This window comes from Ciona intestinalis, unplaced genomic scaffold (assembly GCF_000224145.3).
Source record: "Ciona intestinalis unplaced genomic scaffold, KH HT000101.2, whole genome shotgun sequence".
Lineage (NCBI taxonomy): Eukaryota > Metazoa > Chordata > Ascidiacea > Phlebobranchia > Cionidae > Ciona > Ciona intestinalis.
The window spans coordinates 121,002-139,785 of record NW_004190423.2 but is presented as its reverse complement, the minus strand read 5'-3'; the positions used below and the strand labels follow the sequence as shown (position 1 = coordinate 139,785).

General features: G+C 35.6%; 1 protein-coding gene across 1 annotated transcript; it reads left to right on the top strand.

Annotated features, from left to right (window-relative positions):
- The first annotated feature begins 1,820 nt into the window (after positions 1 to 1,820).
- On the top strand, positions 1,821 to 17,312 carry LOC100175420 (5'-3' exoribonuclease 1). Its single transcript, XM_009863195.3, has 16 exons — positions 1,821 to 1,978; positions 2,397 to 2,528; positions 2,829 to 2,929; positions 3,130 to 3,227; positions 3,337 to 3,446; positions 3,805 to 3,962; positions 5,221 to 5,344; positions 6,084 to 6,320; positions 7,082 to 7,217; positions 7,533 to 7,654; positions 7,910 to 8,007; positions 8,423 to 8,579; positions 9,391 to 9,507; positions 9,928 to 10,097; positions 11,720 to 11,848; positions 16,893 to 17,312. The coding sequence occupies exons 1-16, from the start codon at positions 1,904 to 1,906 to the stop codon at positions 16,933 to 16,935; spliced, it is 2,007 nt and encodes a 668-aa protein (XP_009861497.2). The 5' UTR covers positions 1,821 to 1,903; the 3' UTR covers positions 16,936 to 17,312.
- The last annotated feature ends 1,472 nt before the right edge of the window (positions 17,313 to 18,784 follow it).

Here is an 18,784-nt window from a genome sequence, read left to right as displayed (position 1 = left end):
CCATCTTTCTGGCTCAATCTTCATAATTATTTTATATTCGATCTCATCGCGGTAACCAGCAGTCTGGAACCTGAAAGCGTTCTCCACTTCTTCTGACCATCGTTTCGCTCGAACCATAGATTTAGGTTTCGGACCGTCTCCGAGGCCCAAGTGGTCGTAACTTTTGGTCGCCACTGATGTCATAATGGTTGGTTTAAAACTATCTCAGTTTTTGTCTGGAAAAAATACTTAGATTAAATTCAAATGGTATTGTAATATTACAATATTATGTCATAATAATGGTTGGTTTTGAAACTATCAAAGTTGTTTCTGGAAAAAGCAATATATATTCACTTTTAGATTGAATAAAGTAAGTAAGTCCTAACTTTCAGAGATTTTCTAAAAACTAATACTTTTAGATTGAACATAAACTGTATACGCATGGGCACAACTTTTAGAAAACGCAGGGGAGGCAGGAATAGTCAGATGAGCGACCATATATAACTAACTTAATGGTTCTAATGTTTACTGAATATTGCAGCGAGAAAATTACAGAATAGGGGCTGAGAATATGTTTATATATTAATATAACATAAGAAACTTTATTTTGATTTTATTATGGTCAGTTTTGTGATTATTATAGTTTTTCTAAATAACTTATTCTTAAAATAAGCAACACTTTTAGATTCATTCATACTGAATATACAATTATAACCCCTAAGAATAAGGCATACTTAAACTTAATAATAAAAGATCCTCTATTCAATTTAAGCTTTTTATTACATTTTGATTAAAACTTTACATTCTTTCTAAAATTTTGCCCTAATTCTGTAAGAATTTTAAATTATTTTCCCGCAATCTTAACGATGCTACTACCAGTGGCGTATTTGTAGTCTGACAACTTTTTACAGGCGTCAGTACACAGTAAACGTTGATTAACAATTTAAAAACAACGTCTTTAAGTTTTAACAACATCTGGTTGCCAGGCACCCCAAACATTTAACGGGATTTCTATTTAAATATGGAGCACGTACGCCGTCTAGCGGTTCCTTTTTTTGTGACTTTTTGTTTGTGGCTTTTTATTGAGGTAGTTAACTAGGGTATATACATAGGAATATTAAACAGATTTAGATTATTGGGAGATGACTTCAATTCTAGATACAAAATTTTGTATTAAAAGTACAATATTTTGCTTCAAACAATACATTCAGATTTGTCGCGTCTTGGATGATTTTTGACGCTCCCACATGAACTATAAATGTAATTAATGTTTTTTCCTTATTTTTTCAGAAGTTGTAGTAACTACAATATTTTTTAAAAACCAAACACGCTGTGGGGACAAAATACTTCTTAATTATATACGATATCTATTGCGCGGGAGAAAAAAAAGAAAAAGGCAAATCCAGGGGGTTGCGTAAAAGTTTCGACTTTATTTGCGGTTTATTTACTTTTACACACACGGCAGGTCTACAGCTGTATGTTGTTACATGTTAGCATATGGTGTAACCGGTAACTTTGTTTAGAATTTAAACCAGGGCTACAGCTTTAGGTAGGTGCGGTACGTTTAGAAGCCAGTGTTATATGTTATGTGTACACTACGTATATAAATATAAAGAAGTATAAACGTATTGTTGTTGTATATAAACACATTATACAAATTACGGCTTAATGCGTTATGCGTATATGTGTACGTTAACAGATAGCAGCAATACGACAGTCGTTATAAAGCATTAGGAATCATATAAAAAAAAGTATTTATAAGCCCGTAATATATATATATATATATTATTTACAAATTACTTGTTCATTGTTGCATTCGTAAAGTTTTATTAATCATATGTATATTCATAATAATATTGCATATGTTGCTGTACATTTATATTACCTTACAGAAGTAGGTTAGCCTGGCACACCCTGATATAAGATGGGAGTCCCCAAGTTTTATCGATGGATAAGTGAAAGATATCCTTGCTTGAGCGAGGTGGTGAAGGAATACCAGGTCAGTCTACTTTAGCATTATTTATTATGTGTAACATGGGGTTTTAAAGGTGTACATACTAGCAGGTGTGCTTGATAATTAATAATACGTGTGTATTTAAACTTCCTGGACCAATAGAGCAAATCAACTGCTGGGTTTAACATGATGTTTCTAACAGGTTAACCCAACCACGTAATTAACAAACTGCCTTTTGTATAATATGAACAGTAATTGGTGTTTTGTTTAAACAAGGCCATGGGTTAGTCAAAAAAACCAGAATTGATCAAAAAATGCGCCCAAAACATTGTATAAAAATACAAAAAAATGGCCCTAAAAGTCTACTTGTGCCACTCCAATAATAAACCCCTCTAGTTTCCTTCTACTATCTACTGTCACGTAATTATAACAACTTTCTAATCATTACTCCAACTACCCCCAGGTTCCAGAGTTTGACAACTTATACCTTGACATGAACGGTATCATCCATAATTGTTCCCACCCCAATGATGATGATCCCCACTTCAGGATTACTGAGGAACAAATATTCAAAGATATTTTCAACTATATTGAGGTGATAATAGGTATAGTTAAGCACAGCAGTGCAGGATTAATTTCTCGCAGCTCATTTTTAAACTTCCAAAATTTGCGACTGATTTTATTTTAAGTAATGCTGATTGGACTGCATGCACAAGCGTTAAAATATTACATCCATATACGTATCGTGAGCAGACGCGCGCATTTTAGAGGAAAACTTCTTTCTTGATTCTTAGTTGCGAACAAACTCGGACACTTTTGATAGAGAAAAGAATTGCATTTACATAGAAATTATATCGGTGAAGGTATTATCGTAACATAGACATCATATTAACAGGTATTATTCCGTATAATCCGTCCCCAACGAACATTCTTCATGGCGGTTGACGGGGTGGCTCCTCGTGCCAAGATGAATCAACAACGAGGGAGAAGATTCAGGTGCGTTGGGTTTATATGATGTCACATTAGTGTTGGGGTGATGTCGGTGATATATTGTTGTTTTACTCGTGACTGTACATTATGTTATTTTAGTTTTCCATTTTATATATCTATTGTTTAAAGTTTGGTAGTCAATTAGTCATTGACCATTACTTGTATATTGTATTGCTTGTCTTAAAGCTCTTATATTTAAACCCTAGATCCGCCAAGGAAGCTGAGAACAACATCAAACAAGCGTTACAGAAAGGAGAGGTTCTCCCAACTGAAAAGAGATTTGATTCCAACTGTATTACACCAGGTAGTTATATACGGATGTTATTTATGGTATATTTTTATCATGTATATACATATTATATAGCATCATAATTGTATACAAACCAGTTTATATTAAATGCAATCCACCCAAGGTACATCATTCATGGAGAAGCTACAAGCACAACTTGAATATTTTGTGCAAAACAAAATAACCACGGATCCAAGTTGGCAGGGGATTAAAGTTTATTTATCTGGGCACCAGGTAAGTTTTGTGTAGGTTTATATACAGAAAGGTTGGCTGTATGGCTGACAATTTGGCACCCATGTTAGTTTAGATGTTATAACATGGATGCTCTGTTTCATACACCTTGGGCCTTTAGGGTGTCTTGTGAAGGACACAAACGTAAATAGTAGCATCGAGCCTTGAAACCTCCACCCTCTGGCCTGGAGGGGAGCATTTTATCTAAACACTTTAGGGTAATTGCTCCGACCCAGGGTAAGTCATGGGTTGTGTGGGGTAATCAGCCTTCCAGATCCCATGCCATGCCTTGCTGTAAGACCTCACCCATATAGACAGATTATGACCAAAATAGACCAACATATTACATTAACAACCACAGACACCTGGAGAGGGCGAGCACAAAATTATGGAATTTATCCGATACGAAAGATCCCAACCTGAGTATGATCCAAACACAAGGCATTGTTTATATGGTTTGGACGCCGATCTACTTATGTTGGGGCTATGTACGCATGAACCACATTTTGCTTTGTTGAGGTAAAGGTTGTTATAGTGAGGTGTCAAATGTATGTATTTGGTTGAGGTGTTGAAAGTGGTGGTTTAGAGTGTGAAGGTTAAACAGTGTTCCAGTCTATGAAATAAAGGACAAACACGCACAGTGCGATACTGTGGTAGTGTGTACAGTGTACCGGTTCAATATATAAATGACAAAAAGTGTACCAGCATGCTAAACAAACAACAGCAGATATTATAATCATAATGAATGACACATGCAGCTGTTTCATTGGTTTAATTCTTAGCAACCTTAAACCTAAAAATTGTGCAATGGCCAACTCTGGTCTAAATCCCAGGTCCCATGTCGTACCTCACTGTAGGACCTCACCCATATAGAATAGAATGTGCATATACAATGTTGGGGTAATGGACCAACTCTGGCCTAAACCCCAGGTCCCATGGCATGCCTCACTGTAGGACTTCACCCATATAGAATAGACTGTGCATATACAATGTTGGGGTAATGGGCCAACTCTGGTCTAAATCCCAGGTCCCATGGCATGCCTCACTGTAGGACTTCACCCATATAGAATAGAATGTGCATATACAATGTTGGGGTAATGGACCAACTCTGGCCTAAATCCCAGGTCCCATGGCATGCCTCACTGTAGGACCTCACCCATATAGAATAGACTGTGCATATACAATGTTGGGATAATGGGCCAACTCTGGTCTAAATCCCAGGTCCCATGGCATGCCTCACTGTAGGACTTCACCCATATAGAATAGAATGTGCATATACAATGTTGGGGTAATGGACCAACTCTGGCCTAAATCCCAGGTCCCATGGCATGCCTCACTGTAGGACCTCACCCATATAGAATAGACTGTGCATATACAATGTTGGGATAATGGGCCAACTCTGGTCTAAATCTCAGGTCCCATGACATGCCTCACTGTAGGACCTCACCCATATAGAATAGAATGTGCATATACAATGTTGGGGTAATTGGCCAACTCTGGTCTAAATCCCAGGTCCCATGGCGTGCCTCACTGTAGGACCTCACCCATATAGAATAGAATGTACATATACAATGTTGGGATAATGAGCCAACTCTGGCCTAAATCCCAGGTCCCATGGCGTGCCTCACTGTAGGACCTCACCCATATAGAATAGAATGTACATATACAATGTTGGGATAATGGGCCAACTCTGGTCTAAATCCCAGGCCCCATGGCGTGCCTCACTGTAGGACCTCACCCATATAGAATATAAACATAAACATCTTATATATTACAGGGAGGAAGTCAAATTCACTCGTCAAAAATCGTCGAAAACGCAAAACGCAGCCCAAACCACATTCCATTTGCTGCATATTTCATTGTTAAGAGAATATATTGAGCATGAGTTTGAAGCTGTTAAGGTGATTGTTTATTAAAATAATATATTGATATACCATGTTATTTATGCAGATATTTTGAATACTTTAAATTTATTCGTAAGTTTCTGAAGATTATTATGGTGTATTTGAATATATGATGCTATTTCAGTTTATATTTTGCTTGTTTAAGTTTGTTCGAAAATTCTTTCTCAAACATTAGATATACTCGTACGTGTGTGATGTGTGTATATTGAATGTTTTTAAGTGTTTAAAAGTGTGGGCAAAACCATAAATACAACATATCTATATCGGTTAAATATCATACACAATGTTTAGCAGAGCAGCATAACTATACAACAATATACAACATTCCTCTTCTACTTTGCCTTTGCTTGTTTGTTTAGCTGTGTAGCGTCTGCAGTGTGCTTACACTTTGGACCTTTTGAACTTACAACTTTTGTACATATGTTAATATGTTATACACATTACACAGTAATACATAACTTTACATTACAGACCACATATTAATGTTATCATATATAGGGATGCACATTACAGGATTTCGAATCCATGAGATTCAAATCTTTTTGCATTCGAATCTAATTACGGGATTCAGTATTCTGTTTAATGACGTCATCACACGTCATCTCTTGAACTAAACTAGAGTTCGGAATTCTAGATTCGGAAATAAAGTATTCCAGGATATCCTAGAATACCTAATTATTCTGCAATGTGCATCCCAAATCATATGCAACCATAGTGATACATAACATCTTTGCAGCCCAACCTACCATTTGAATTCAACATTGAATCGATAATAGACGACTGGGTGTTGATGGGTTTCCTTGTCGGCAATGACTTCATTCCCCATCTACCTGACTTACACATATCTACAAGTGCCCTACCATTCCTCTACCAAACTTATATACAAGTATTACCAACATTAGGTGGTTACTTGAATGAGGGTGGTGTTATTAACCTGGGGAGGCTGGAAGTTTATCTCAAAGCTATTTCAAGCGTAAGTGGCTGTTGTGTATTGTTGGGTGCTGATTTATACAGTTTGTATGCTTATGTTTAGTTATGTATTGTTGGGTGCTGATTTATACAGTTTATATGCTTATGTATTGTTGGGTATATACTGTATCTAGGTAAATGGGTTTGTTTGGTATATTTGTAAGTATAAAACAGCATTGTAATTAATGTAAAACAGACTTTAGTGTAAGTGGGTGTTTTGTATGGAATACTTGTTAGGATAAAACTGGACTGTAATTAATGTAAAAAAGGCAATTTCTTGGATAATGTTTTGTTGTTGTTGGGTCTTCATATAATTATTTCCTGTCAAATACTTTGTTCAACAGCTGTTGCTGTGAGGCATTATGTAATGTATAAGTAAATAAAGAAGCTCTTCTGGTATAAAACTAAATTTCATGGCAGCAACAACACATATATAGTATATGTATAAGTATGCTTAAGTTACTGCAATGATGAGATATAATATAGTGAAGCAAAACTACTTGTGTAGTTGCAATTATGTGCAAACTTAATCTTCTCTCTGATGCAGATTATAAAAGTTGTTACAACTTGTTGGTATCCATGCTTAATTTAACAAAAACAAAACTTTATTTGTATAGAATATAATATTAATACACGATGTTGGGGTAATGAGGCAACTTTGCCCTAAATCCCAGGTTTCTCACTGTAGCACCTCACCCATATAGAATAACAACGGACTGATCTATATCTTACTTTCATTATATACATAACCTTTCTTCATCTCAGTTTGACATGGATCACTTTGAGGAAGTATATTCCGATTACAAATGGTTGGAAGCGAAATCTAAGAGCAAGAAACCAACTGATTGTTTATTAGTGGGTGGGGAAGTAACAGAGGATAAGTCACTCAAGATTGTTAAAGGTATCTGGCTGTTTGGTATAGACTTATATATAGGTGCATAATAATGTAATATATATGGTTGGGCGCCAAACCTGAGGTGGCAGGGTGGGCAGGCCAACCATAGCATTTTCTGCATGTTTTAATCGCAAAGTCACTCATGGTAGTGAAGCTAAAAGGTATATATGTGTGGTTTAGTTTTACATCCGGGATTAAAGTGTTAGATCTAGTTGGACAAACAAGTATTTGGGGCAGATTTTTTTCTTTCTATAATTAAATTGTGCTTGTAATAATATAATTAACACTCCCCAACCCCATTATAACCCCAATATCCCACAGACCTAGCAATAAAGCAAGGTACAATAGAAGCCACGGAAACTGTTGACGAAGAACATTCAACATTTGATCAAGAGTTTAAACTTCACAAGCGAGCTTATTATCAAACCAAGTTTAACATTGAGGTGCGTATGTATGTATCATACTAGGGGTTATCATAATATATAGTGGTGTGGGGAAAGGCGGGACACCTTTAGCACATAATATCCAAATATCCTGATCGTGTTTTAAACAGTTACCAACAGTCTATGGGAGTTGTGAGGTTGCGGTTTTATAATTCTTTGAATCATCTTTGTTTACTACCAAATATGATGAGAAATTAGAATAAAAAGGTGTCCCATCTTCCCCCATCCTACTATAAATCCCAACCTACATTACAGGGCACAGAAGATGAGATATCCACGATAGCTTATGAATATATTCTTGGTATTCAATGGATTTGTCATTATTATTATAATGGAGTGCAATCTTGGGATTGGTGAGTTGGTATTGTGATGTCACTGTTTGATGATGTCATATGCTGTGTGATGATGTCATATATTTTGTGATGATGTCATATATTTTGTGATGATGTCATAAACTGTAATTTCAAATTAGGTTAATCCCCATTTATAACCTCTTTAACTCCATATATTTAAACCAAGTTACCCCTATATACCTTTCCCCCCATTTAAACCTAACTAACCCCCAGCAGAGATATTACCCCATTATGTTTCTCCTCAACCCCAAATCTACCCCTAAATACACCTTGGTTTTACCTCGCTAACCATTATATTACACCCATTAACCCCCAGGTTCTACCATAACCCCCTTTCACCCCACTAATCCCCCATTTACCCCCAGGTTCTGCCCTTAACCCTATTTACACCCATGTTTTACCCATTTACCCCCAGGTTCTACCCGTACCACTACTCCCCCTACATGTCTGATCTATGCAATATATCCACCCTACACCTCACGTATAATATGAACCAACCATTCCTACCTTTCCAACAACTATTGGCTGTATTGCCTGCTGCTAGTAAGGACTGCATACCTGAACCTTACTGGGTGAGTTATATATATATAATATATGTTTTATATATAGTTTTGTAACATATTATGATCAGATGTGTATATACGTAGCAATGTAGGCAAAGACTGTATATATACTTCATGCCAAACATAGGTAGGGATGCACATTACAGAATTTCGAATCTTATTACGGGATTCGGTATTCTGTTTAATGATGTCATTACACGTCATCTCATATACTATATAATAATTTTTTGAAACTTATTAATTTTGAAAAAAAAAATTTTTGTGTTTGTGGGACTTTCGAGAGTAAACGTTTCGTAACGTCTTTTCATAGCTTGCTATGCGTTTCGGGACGCAAAAACTACCCAATGGTATAATTTTTAATCATTTTACAGCTTGTGATCCAACAAGGCTGCTATGATAGAGTCCATAAGCTGACTTTTGTGGGTAAAATTCATTTTCCTATAAATATAAAAAGATTCAAAATTCTAGATTCGGAATTCTAGATTTGAAATAAAGTATTCTAGGATATTCTAGAATACCTAATTATTCTGTAATGTGCATCCCTAAACATAGGGCACTGTACATACAAATATTGTATCAAAACAACATGGGGGTACCGTTAGGAAGGGGTAATTGTGAGACATTTAGCAATTTATTAGAGTAATTTTACATTTTTCAGCAAAAAAATGTTTGATAAGGTAAAAATAATCTGTGCAAATTTTTTTATAATTTGGTAATCTTGATTAATTTTACTACATCTACAATAATAGAAACTTTGTTAAAGAAATGTTATTTCTATAAAATTTTTGAATTTTCGTTTAATTTTTGCCGTGTCATGCAGAATCTGATGGATGAGTCATCGATTATAGGAGATTTCTATCCTAGTAATTTCAGCACCGATTTAAACGGGAAACAACAGGAGTGGGAGGCGGTCGTGCAAATTCCTTTCATTGAAGAGGTAACCACTAATAATAGCGGTTGTGGGGTTATGGAGGTGGTTATATTATCATACTGTGTGGGGGTTGGGTGTATGGCCTACTAAAGACATAGCTTTAGCAACTAGACTTGGTGAAACATCTGCTATAGTATAATGAGTCTATACTCGATAATTGAAACAACCTTGATATTTATATTAAGATTTTTGTATAACAAACACTAAAAACTGTTGGCATCATCAGTGCTTGTAAAATACTGAGTAGACTTGGTGAAACATCTGCTATATTATAATGAGTCTATACTCAATAATTGTACCTTGATATTTATATCTAAGATTTTGTATAAAATACACCAAAAACTGGTGTACAGAATATAATGTCAAGGTGTATGTAAACCTTTATATTCTATTGTTGAATAACACTTAGTATTATGACATCACCAGGAGCGATTGTTATCAGCAATGGAGTCGTGTAATTCGCGACTATCAGCGAGTGACAAGCGGCGCAACACACATGGTCCTTGTCAGCTTTATAGTTACGACCCCAACACACCCCATTATGTGAAGTCATCATTACACGGCATTTTCCCGAACCTGGAAGCTTGTGTGGCAAAGTAAGTCTCAAGTTTTTAAAGTAATTTTAAAGATGTAGACTAGAGTTTAAAAGTTCCCTTTAGGTTAAAAATGAACCCAATATTATCTTTTGGGATCAGCTTTTATTTGACACTTTTACTCAAATACTTTTTACCCGTAGCAGGATTTCACGATTGTCGTTTTGTCGGTAAAAACACACTATGTTAAAACATACAGAAAGTATAATTTATCAGTGATGGAGTAATAGCCCACAAACCGGAGTTCAGATATTACACGCGTGTATATATTCATATGGTTAATATTTAACTCTGAGGTCCGGGTATGATTGAGACAATATACCGAGCGCAACTGTTGTAAGGAAACCACGGGCTGCACAAAGCAGTTTATAAGAAGGCCTGAAACGGGCCTTTGAAGGGTGGCAACATAATGGGACCATATAATATGGATATTCCCAAGGATGTATGCATCGTACACTTAGTGTAAACGCTTGCGCTGAGCTTATACCGGTGGTTACCCCGATACCAGGGTGGTTTCAATCTTCCAATTAGACCTCTTTTGTTTCATGGGAGTTATATGTATATAAAACGTATAGCCACATAGGTTTATATATATATATATATATAGCCATATATTCACGAAACCTGGTGTGGCAGGGTGGGCAGGCCAACCCAGGCCAAGGATTTTTCTAAACTGCTTTAAACAGCCTCCCCTATGTTAATAAAAATTATTTTTAAGTTGGGCTTAATGCTTTAAGAGTAACCTTGTTTATACTTGTATAACAGTTATAGTGAGGTATATATATTTGAACATTAAAACATTGTTTAAAGCTAGAACAGATATAAATTTATGTTAAATCTCCATTCAAATGTCCAGTGGTCCAGTTGCAAACAACCCACAAACCGTAGGTTTAATACTACAGTTGAAAATTATTTCAATCTAGAAATAATTTAGCGTTTCATCTGCCACAAGACATTGAATCTTTTTTAATTACGTTCTAATCTTGTGGACATGTCAGTAGTTACGCACGCCCCACAAATCGTAGATTCTATATTACTATAGAGTATATGATTCCACAGTTAATAATTAATATACGAGGTCCGGGTACTTGTGAAGCAACCATTATTCCATAGCATTGTGTGGACCACACCACACGAACTGGTAATTTCATTCTCCACAGCCATTGACCTCAACCTTTTAATTAACTAAAATCTTTAAATCAATCTGTTTCCTTTTCAACAGGTTTTGGACAAGTATATTCTTAGTTATCGCAATGAAAAAAAGGCACAAAAAATGTTAATTATTAGTTTGCAATGGAGCGAAAAATCATTAGACTAGTTTTGCCCCCACGATCCCTGATGCTTATGGATTAATCCCATTCCCATGGATTAACCCTATGTATGGTAGGGTGGGGAAGATGGGACACGTTTAGCACATAATATCCAGATATCCTGATCGTGTTTTAAACAATTAACAATGGTCTATGGGAGTCTTTAAAATAGTTTTTATAATTCTTTAAATGTTCTTTGTTTAGTACCAAATGGGACGAGAAAAAGAGTTAAAAGGGTGTCCCATCTTCCCCCACCCTACTATATATTTTATATAACCCCCTATATATACCCATATTAACCCCATACACCCACAGACGAGAAGACATCCCACCAACACAATGGATATACGATGATTATCGTGACTTTACGAAAGGCTTGCTACCTGGGTGTAGACTATCAACATATTACCAAGGTTTTCCAACATTATACCATCTACCACATAAGTAAGTAACATTACTAATTATGAATACACTGTAAGGGTTATACAAACACATACATAAAATTGTTGTCCCGCCACCGAAGAATAAAGCAAGTTACATACTTTAACTAACGCAAATACTGTGCACTGAGACGTTCAAGGTAACATTAATCCCATGACGGGCTTTTGTGAGCTCTTATCCCGCCGCTACCTAAGTTTCCCTGATACTATGTTCTAATAGCTGTATGCTCGAACAAACGAACTTCTAGAATATGTTAAATAGTCTTTATTTATGTAAGTGTGATGTCATAATGATCTGTTTGCTGACTAAACTTGGTGTCCTAATATATTTAATACAAAATAATATATCAATAACATGTTTAATACACAATTATTAAATATAACATGTTTAATACACAATTATTAAATACAACATGTTCAATACACAATTATTAATTATAACACGTTTAATACACAACTATTAAATATAACATGTTTAATACACAATTATTAAATATAACACGTTTAATACACAACTATTAAATATAACATGTTTAATACACAATTATTAAATATAACATGTTTAATACACAATTATTAAATATAACATGTTTAATACACAATTATTAAATATAACATGTTTAATACACAATTATTAAATATAACATGTTTAATACACAATCATTAAATATAACATGTTTAAAACACAATTATTAAATCAATAACATGTTGAATATTCATTAAATATTAGAGTGTTTAAAACCAATAGTGCTGGAATTTTGCCAGGTTGAAACATAGTCTTATTTTTTGTATTTCAATTGACATTGGTTGCTCAAGCTCGTTACAAATTCTTGCATATTCCAACCAACATATCAATGCCTCGTAATATCTGCCGGTGTAACTGTAGTAAACTGCATATGCAAGATATAGTTGCCTGTGCACCACTGTTGTTGTATTCTTGTACGATTGCATCAATTGTTTGGCTTCATCCAGTAGTTTCAATCCTTCTGTGGGTTTTCTATTGTCCACCAGAACTTGGGCATAAACACACAAATGTGTGGTTTTTATATCATAGGTAAGGTCCTTCGATTTTAAGAGCTTTTTCCAAAGTGTGTGAATGTTGGAAAATCTACCATCGTTGAGCAACAACAAGGTTTCAGAATATGTTAAAAGGCTTTGAAGCTGCGTAAACTTTTTTTTGCTTGATTCAACATTTTTCGACATTTTTTCCAATTCCTGGATCTTGGCTTCAACTTCTGATCTTAAACCTTCAAAAGATTTTGTCTCTTTGTTGTATGATCGTTTTACAATGCTGGCCAATTCATAAACTTTGTACGCAAACATCTGATCTTCTGTAATCTCAGATTGGTTAACGTTTGAACAAATATCAATAACCAGATCATATTCCTTGCACATAAATGCAACTGTAACAATATCAATATCAAACGGCACTTCACCGAGTTGTGGCGAGAAATTTGTTTGTTTGGCAAGTTCCACCACATCTTTATATAACACGAGAACAGATAAAGATTTCATTTTAAGTCTAACAGGATCCGCCATAACAAGCCATTCTAATGACCATGTACGGTAATCTGCTATATATTCTTTTAGCAATTGTTGCATGAACATTACACTCATGGTGAAAGAGACAAGGCTTTGTTTTTCCAACAATTTTAATTAAACCAGATATAAGTTCCTCACCAGTAGAACCTTCCATAAAATCATCAACTTGTTGTCCCTGTGAATGATATACTTTTGCGCGAACCTCACAAGCCACTGCCACCATGAACCGGAGTTGGTCCGCCACCTCTTCACTGCATTTGCCTTTTTCTTCCAATTCATCAATGACATCAAAGCAAGATGAAGCTTGTAGTGAACGCAGTCTACCGATGTATGATATAAAGATGGTTGCACCTCGGTAGATTGCTCTCTTCATGTTGTAGTTTTGCAAACATGAAAATGGATTAGCATGTATATTCACCATGTAAAAATTTTGCAAACTTTTCTCTATTTGTTTGGACACAGTTGAGAACTTATTTTTTTCATCATTTTCTTTAATCTGTTGATGAGCTTGTTCTTGATATTTAACACAAATTACTTTATCACCAGCTATAAAGCAAGCCCTGGATAAAACTTCAGCCACATGGTATCCTTGCTTTACTTGTTCATCGCTATCCAAGTATTGAACCATTTCATCAACTGGTTTAATAAATTCAGTTTTCCAGGGTTTGTTTTTAGTTGCTGGTCGCCCAAGTGGGCGTATGCAAGCGTGGGCTACCATTCCATCAAATGCGACCCCATTTGGTGTAACAATGTCTGTAAACCAGTCTCTATACCTTGGGTTTATACTTGGAATTGCAACACAGTTGATCATGGTTTCTCCGAGGTTGATTAAGATGATGTTGAAGATTGTGGTGAACCATCTGAAGTACTTCATGATCATCTCCTGATCTTCCATCTTGGCATCATCATTATCAAGGACAATGATGTGTTCGAAATCTGAGTACAGAGTGATTTCCGATCGTGCCAAGGAACCCAATCCCACTACAGCATATTTGCATGGTGGTGGTTCTCCCATAATCTTGATGCATTTATCAGAAATAAACCTCATTAACTCGGTGTAGCTTCTCGTAACTTCTTGTTGAATGTTTTTAATATCTGATACTTTCTTTCTTTGTTCAATTAGTTGATCACCTTCTACGTGGTCTGGGATTATTTCAAGCTGATTATAACTTTTGCCAAAGTCTTCTCGAAGCTTATCTAGTTCTTCTTTCACCTCAGCTGCCAAAGAAATCAAATCAGCGTCAAGCTTTGCCGCATCTGAATTTCACCAGAACTGCTAAGCACAAAGCTTTAAGTTCATCTTTAAATATTTGATTATCTGGATCCCTCACAATAGCAGCGTTATACAGAGCTGCACTACGTGTCATGTTCAACATTTTATAGTCAGGTTTATTTTCATAAATCTTGGCCAACTCATAGAGTACCACAGCTGCTTTTAGTTCAGTTTCTTTCATTTCTTTCCCATCAGAATCACACAAATCCTTTAACTTTTGGGCAAGAATCTTTTCCTCGTCACCAACCTCATCTTGTATAAAGTCATGTTCAGTTGATGCCATTTTAAATCTTTCATACAGAGAAGCAACTCTTATACATCAACTGTTAACAAAGTTTATTGGTTGTCGTAACACAACTGAAGCTAACAAACAAACGGAATTTAAATATACCTCAATGCAACTATTCTTAAAGCATAAATTCCTGTGTTAAAGAAATAGTTCTGTATACGAAACGCAGCGCTAGTAATTGCTAACGAAGTTTATAATGCCACAACCCTACTGTGGTTAATAAACAGACAGAGTTTGATATGCTCTACCTCAGTGTTTCTTAAACTGGGGTTAATTTCCCGTATTTAGAGGGTAAATAAGATTCCAATCAAAATCCACATCAGATGACCATAAAGAAAAGTTGTACCAATTGTAATACTTCACCAGACATTGAACAACTCATTGCCAAAAAGCAAGCGCATCCGTCGTCGCATTAAATATAACCGATGTAATTAGTCGTTTGCACTTTTTAATAAATGAGCACTATATTACATATTAGGGTAAATCTGATAAGCATCTTTGTTAAAAGGGTAAAGCATACAAAAAAAGCAGCGGCGGACACTGGGGGGTGCGAGCGGGTGCGCAAGCACCCCCAATAAAATAAACAATAGAAGTGCTAACTCGCGCGCCAAAAATCTCTCCCCTGCGGGTATGTCTAGAGGACGTGCGCACTTAAAATATTGTAGTTACGATCAGTAATTCAAATGGTTAATCTGACGTTAATTAAAAATAATCCGTCATGCGCAGCAGGGCTTCATGGTCGTGTTTACCGAGGATAACCAATTTCCATTTGAAAACGGGAAATTCCCGTATGCGATTGGTATAAAAATACACGCGTTGACGCGAGGGCGAAAAATATTAAAATTGAAGAAAGAGAAGCAACTAACATTATTCAAGCGAGCTTGACTTTCTTTAATTAATTTTCGTTCGTTTTGCGCTGAAAAGTAACGAATCGCACCAGATGAGCGTAGCGGCAATCGTGCTTTGATCGGGGCAGAAAGTTGGTGCGCTGCAGTCCACGATCGGCACCGCATGAGAAATCGTTGGCTTAAAGCCAAAAACGCTGTTCTTTGGAACATAGGAGAAAAGATAGTAATACTAAGTGAGCGGCAATGTAGCTTGTTTATTAACCACCGTAAAAACTTATGTTATTAACAATTATTACTAATATAGTTTTTTTTATATTATTTCCGCATCTTGCCACACTGGAATTCACGAAACGCGTCTTCTGTTTATCAAGCAGCTTTTCAACGTAAGCCACGTGTTCTGTATGATTTTGATTAGCGGTGCTTTTCGACTAAACAGGAGTGTATTCTCGTACGCCTTTCTCCTTGAAAACGTCATTAGCACTCGGCTCGGCGCTCGTGCTAAAAATATCTTTTTCACACGCTTTGTCTGGATTTAGTAGAGACCGACCGATATAATTCCATTAAAACCGATAATTGTCACTATAACGAAACATATGAAATGATCAGTATTAATCAAAATTAATAACTGTATTCCCGATATTGCAAGTTATAATAAAGAAAAGAAATGGTTGTTATGAACGTTCTCAGTAGGTAACGTTATATGTGTTGCTTTTCTTAAATAACTTTGGAGTGACGACCAACGTGAATAATAAATCTAAACTACAGCCCACGAGAAGGCTAAACAAAAAGCACAGGAAGGCTAAACTAAGACATACGTAAAGGTCAAGTAGGTCACGCGTCGCTTCGCACGAACTATTTTATATATCCGTGTATTATCCGCCTATTTTGACCGATACCGATTATCGGTAAAACATAAATTTTAACCGACTTCTAGTTGTCAGCACCCCCAAATATTGACCAAGTGTCCGCCATTGAAAGAAAGTTAGGAACCACTGCTGCTAACTCAACTATAGCTATAACTTTATGCTTAAATTCTTCACAATGCCCACTACTGTAGGTTCTCCTTTATACTGATTTGATTCCTTTTATGCTAGAGAGTCTCCATCGTGATTGTTACCCATGGTTACATCACATCATAATGGGGATTGTTCGTTAAATGTGACTTCATTGTTACAACACAATGTACATTGACGTGTAACAATGTAATTGGATCTTCATAGCACAAACCAGAACTTTAGAGAGCCAAGCTTTGTGGCGTTTGTTTTTTCCAGAATTGATGAGCATATTTTTTATTACCAAATTATCAGCCACACATAAAAAATCCATGTATATGTATGTATAGCTGATAAGAATATTTGTTATTTGTGCCTTCTGGTATGCCAGCCATGAGTAAAAGCACAAGAACATTGGTCCAAGCGAATAAGATGTTCTTTATAGTTAAATGTGGAAATCAAATGACTTTACTGCGATTTCATGATATTTTAGCGAAACTAATAGGACACCCGTATTATAACGACTGTCATTGCCCCACCATGCGAGGATAAATAAGTTACATACGTGTTAACTCGTAAGCAGGCACGAGGTTTATGAAACAGAACACTTATGTTATAACGACTGTCGTTGCCCCGCTATGTTAGAATAAAGCAACTTACATTGGTTTAACCAACGCAAATACTGTGCACCAAAACCTTCTAAGTAAAATTAGACCCATGACGAGCTTTTGGGAGTTCTTATCCCGCCGCTACCTAAGTTTTCCCTGATACTGTGTACTATACCAAGTGACATAGTAAGTGTGATACCCAGAATGTGAAGAATTAGGGAAATTATCTTTATTACAGTGAGTGTGATGTCATAATTAGCTGTATGCTCGAACAAACGATATTCTAGAATATGTTGAATAGGCTATATTTATGTAATTGTGATGTCATAATGATCTGTTTGCTGATTATAACTTGGTATCTTTATATATTTAATTCACAATATTATATCAATAACATGTTTAATACACAATTATTAAATATAACATGTTTAATACACAATTATTAAATATAACATGTTTAATACACAATTATTAAACATAACATGTTTAATACACAATTATTAAACATAACATGTTTAATACACAATTATTAAATATAACATGTTTAATATACAATTATTGTATCAATTACATGTTAAATTTCTTTTTATATTAGAATAGATTCATAAACCAATAGAGCTGGAATATTAACAGGTAGAAACATTGTTTCATCCATTGCTTAATGTTATCTAATATTGGGTACTTGATCTCGTTACAAATTCTTGCATATTCCAACCAACATATCAATGCCTCGTAATATCTGCCAGTATTATGGTAGTAAACTGCATGTGCACCATATAGAGCCATGTGCACCAATGTTGTTGTAATCTTGTACGGTCGCATCAATTGTTTGGCTTCATCCAGTAGTTTCAATGCTTCTGTGGGTTTTTTATTGTTTATCAGTGTTTCAGCAGATTCACACAGCTTCATGGGTTAACAGAATATGAATTGGTGAAAAGTATATTTTATCGCTTGTTTATTGTCATCAGGTATTGGTTGCTTAAGTTTCTTACAGATTCTCGCAAATTCCAACCAACATATCAATGCCTCATAATATCTGTCAGTATTATAGTAGCAAACTGCATGTAAACCATATAGTCGCATATGCACTACTGTTGTTGTATTCTTGTACGGTTGCATCAATTGTTTGGCTTCATCCAGTAGTTTCAATGCTTCTGTGGGTTTTCCATTGTCTATCAGTGTTGTAGCAGAATCACTTAACTTCATGGGATGACGGAATATGAATTCTTGAAATGTATTTTTCATCCCTTGTTTAATCTCATCGGATATTGGTTGCTTAAGTTCGTTACAGATTCTCGCATATTCCAACCAACATATCAATGCCTCATAATATCTGCCAGTAATATGGTAGCAACTGCATATGCATTATATAGATGCATGTGCACCAA

Excerpts from the sequence above, each read along its gene's own strand:
- LOC100175420 (XM_009863195.3), top strand. The coding sequence starts at position 1,904 with ATGGGAGTCCCCAAGTTTTATCGATGGATAAGTGAAAGATATCCTTGC. Across the intron at positions 8,008-8,422 it reads GGAGTGCAATCTTGGGATTG|GTTCTACCCGTACCACTACT; the intron begins GTGAGTTGGTAT and ends ATTTACCCCCAG. Across the intron at positions 9,508-9,927 it reads AAATTCCTTTCATTGAAGAG|GAGCGATTGTTATCAGCAAT; the intron begins GTAACCACTAAT and ends TGACATCACCAG.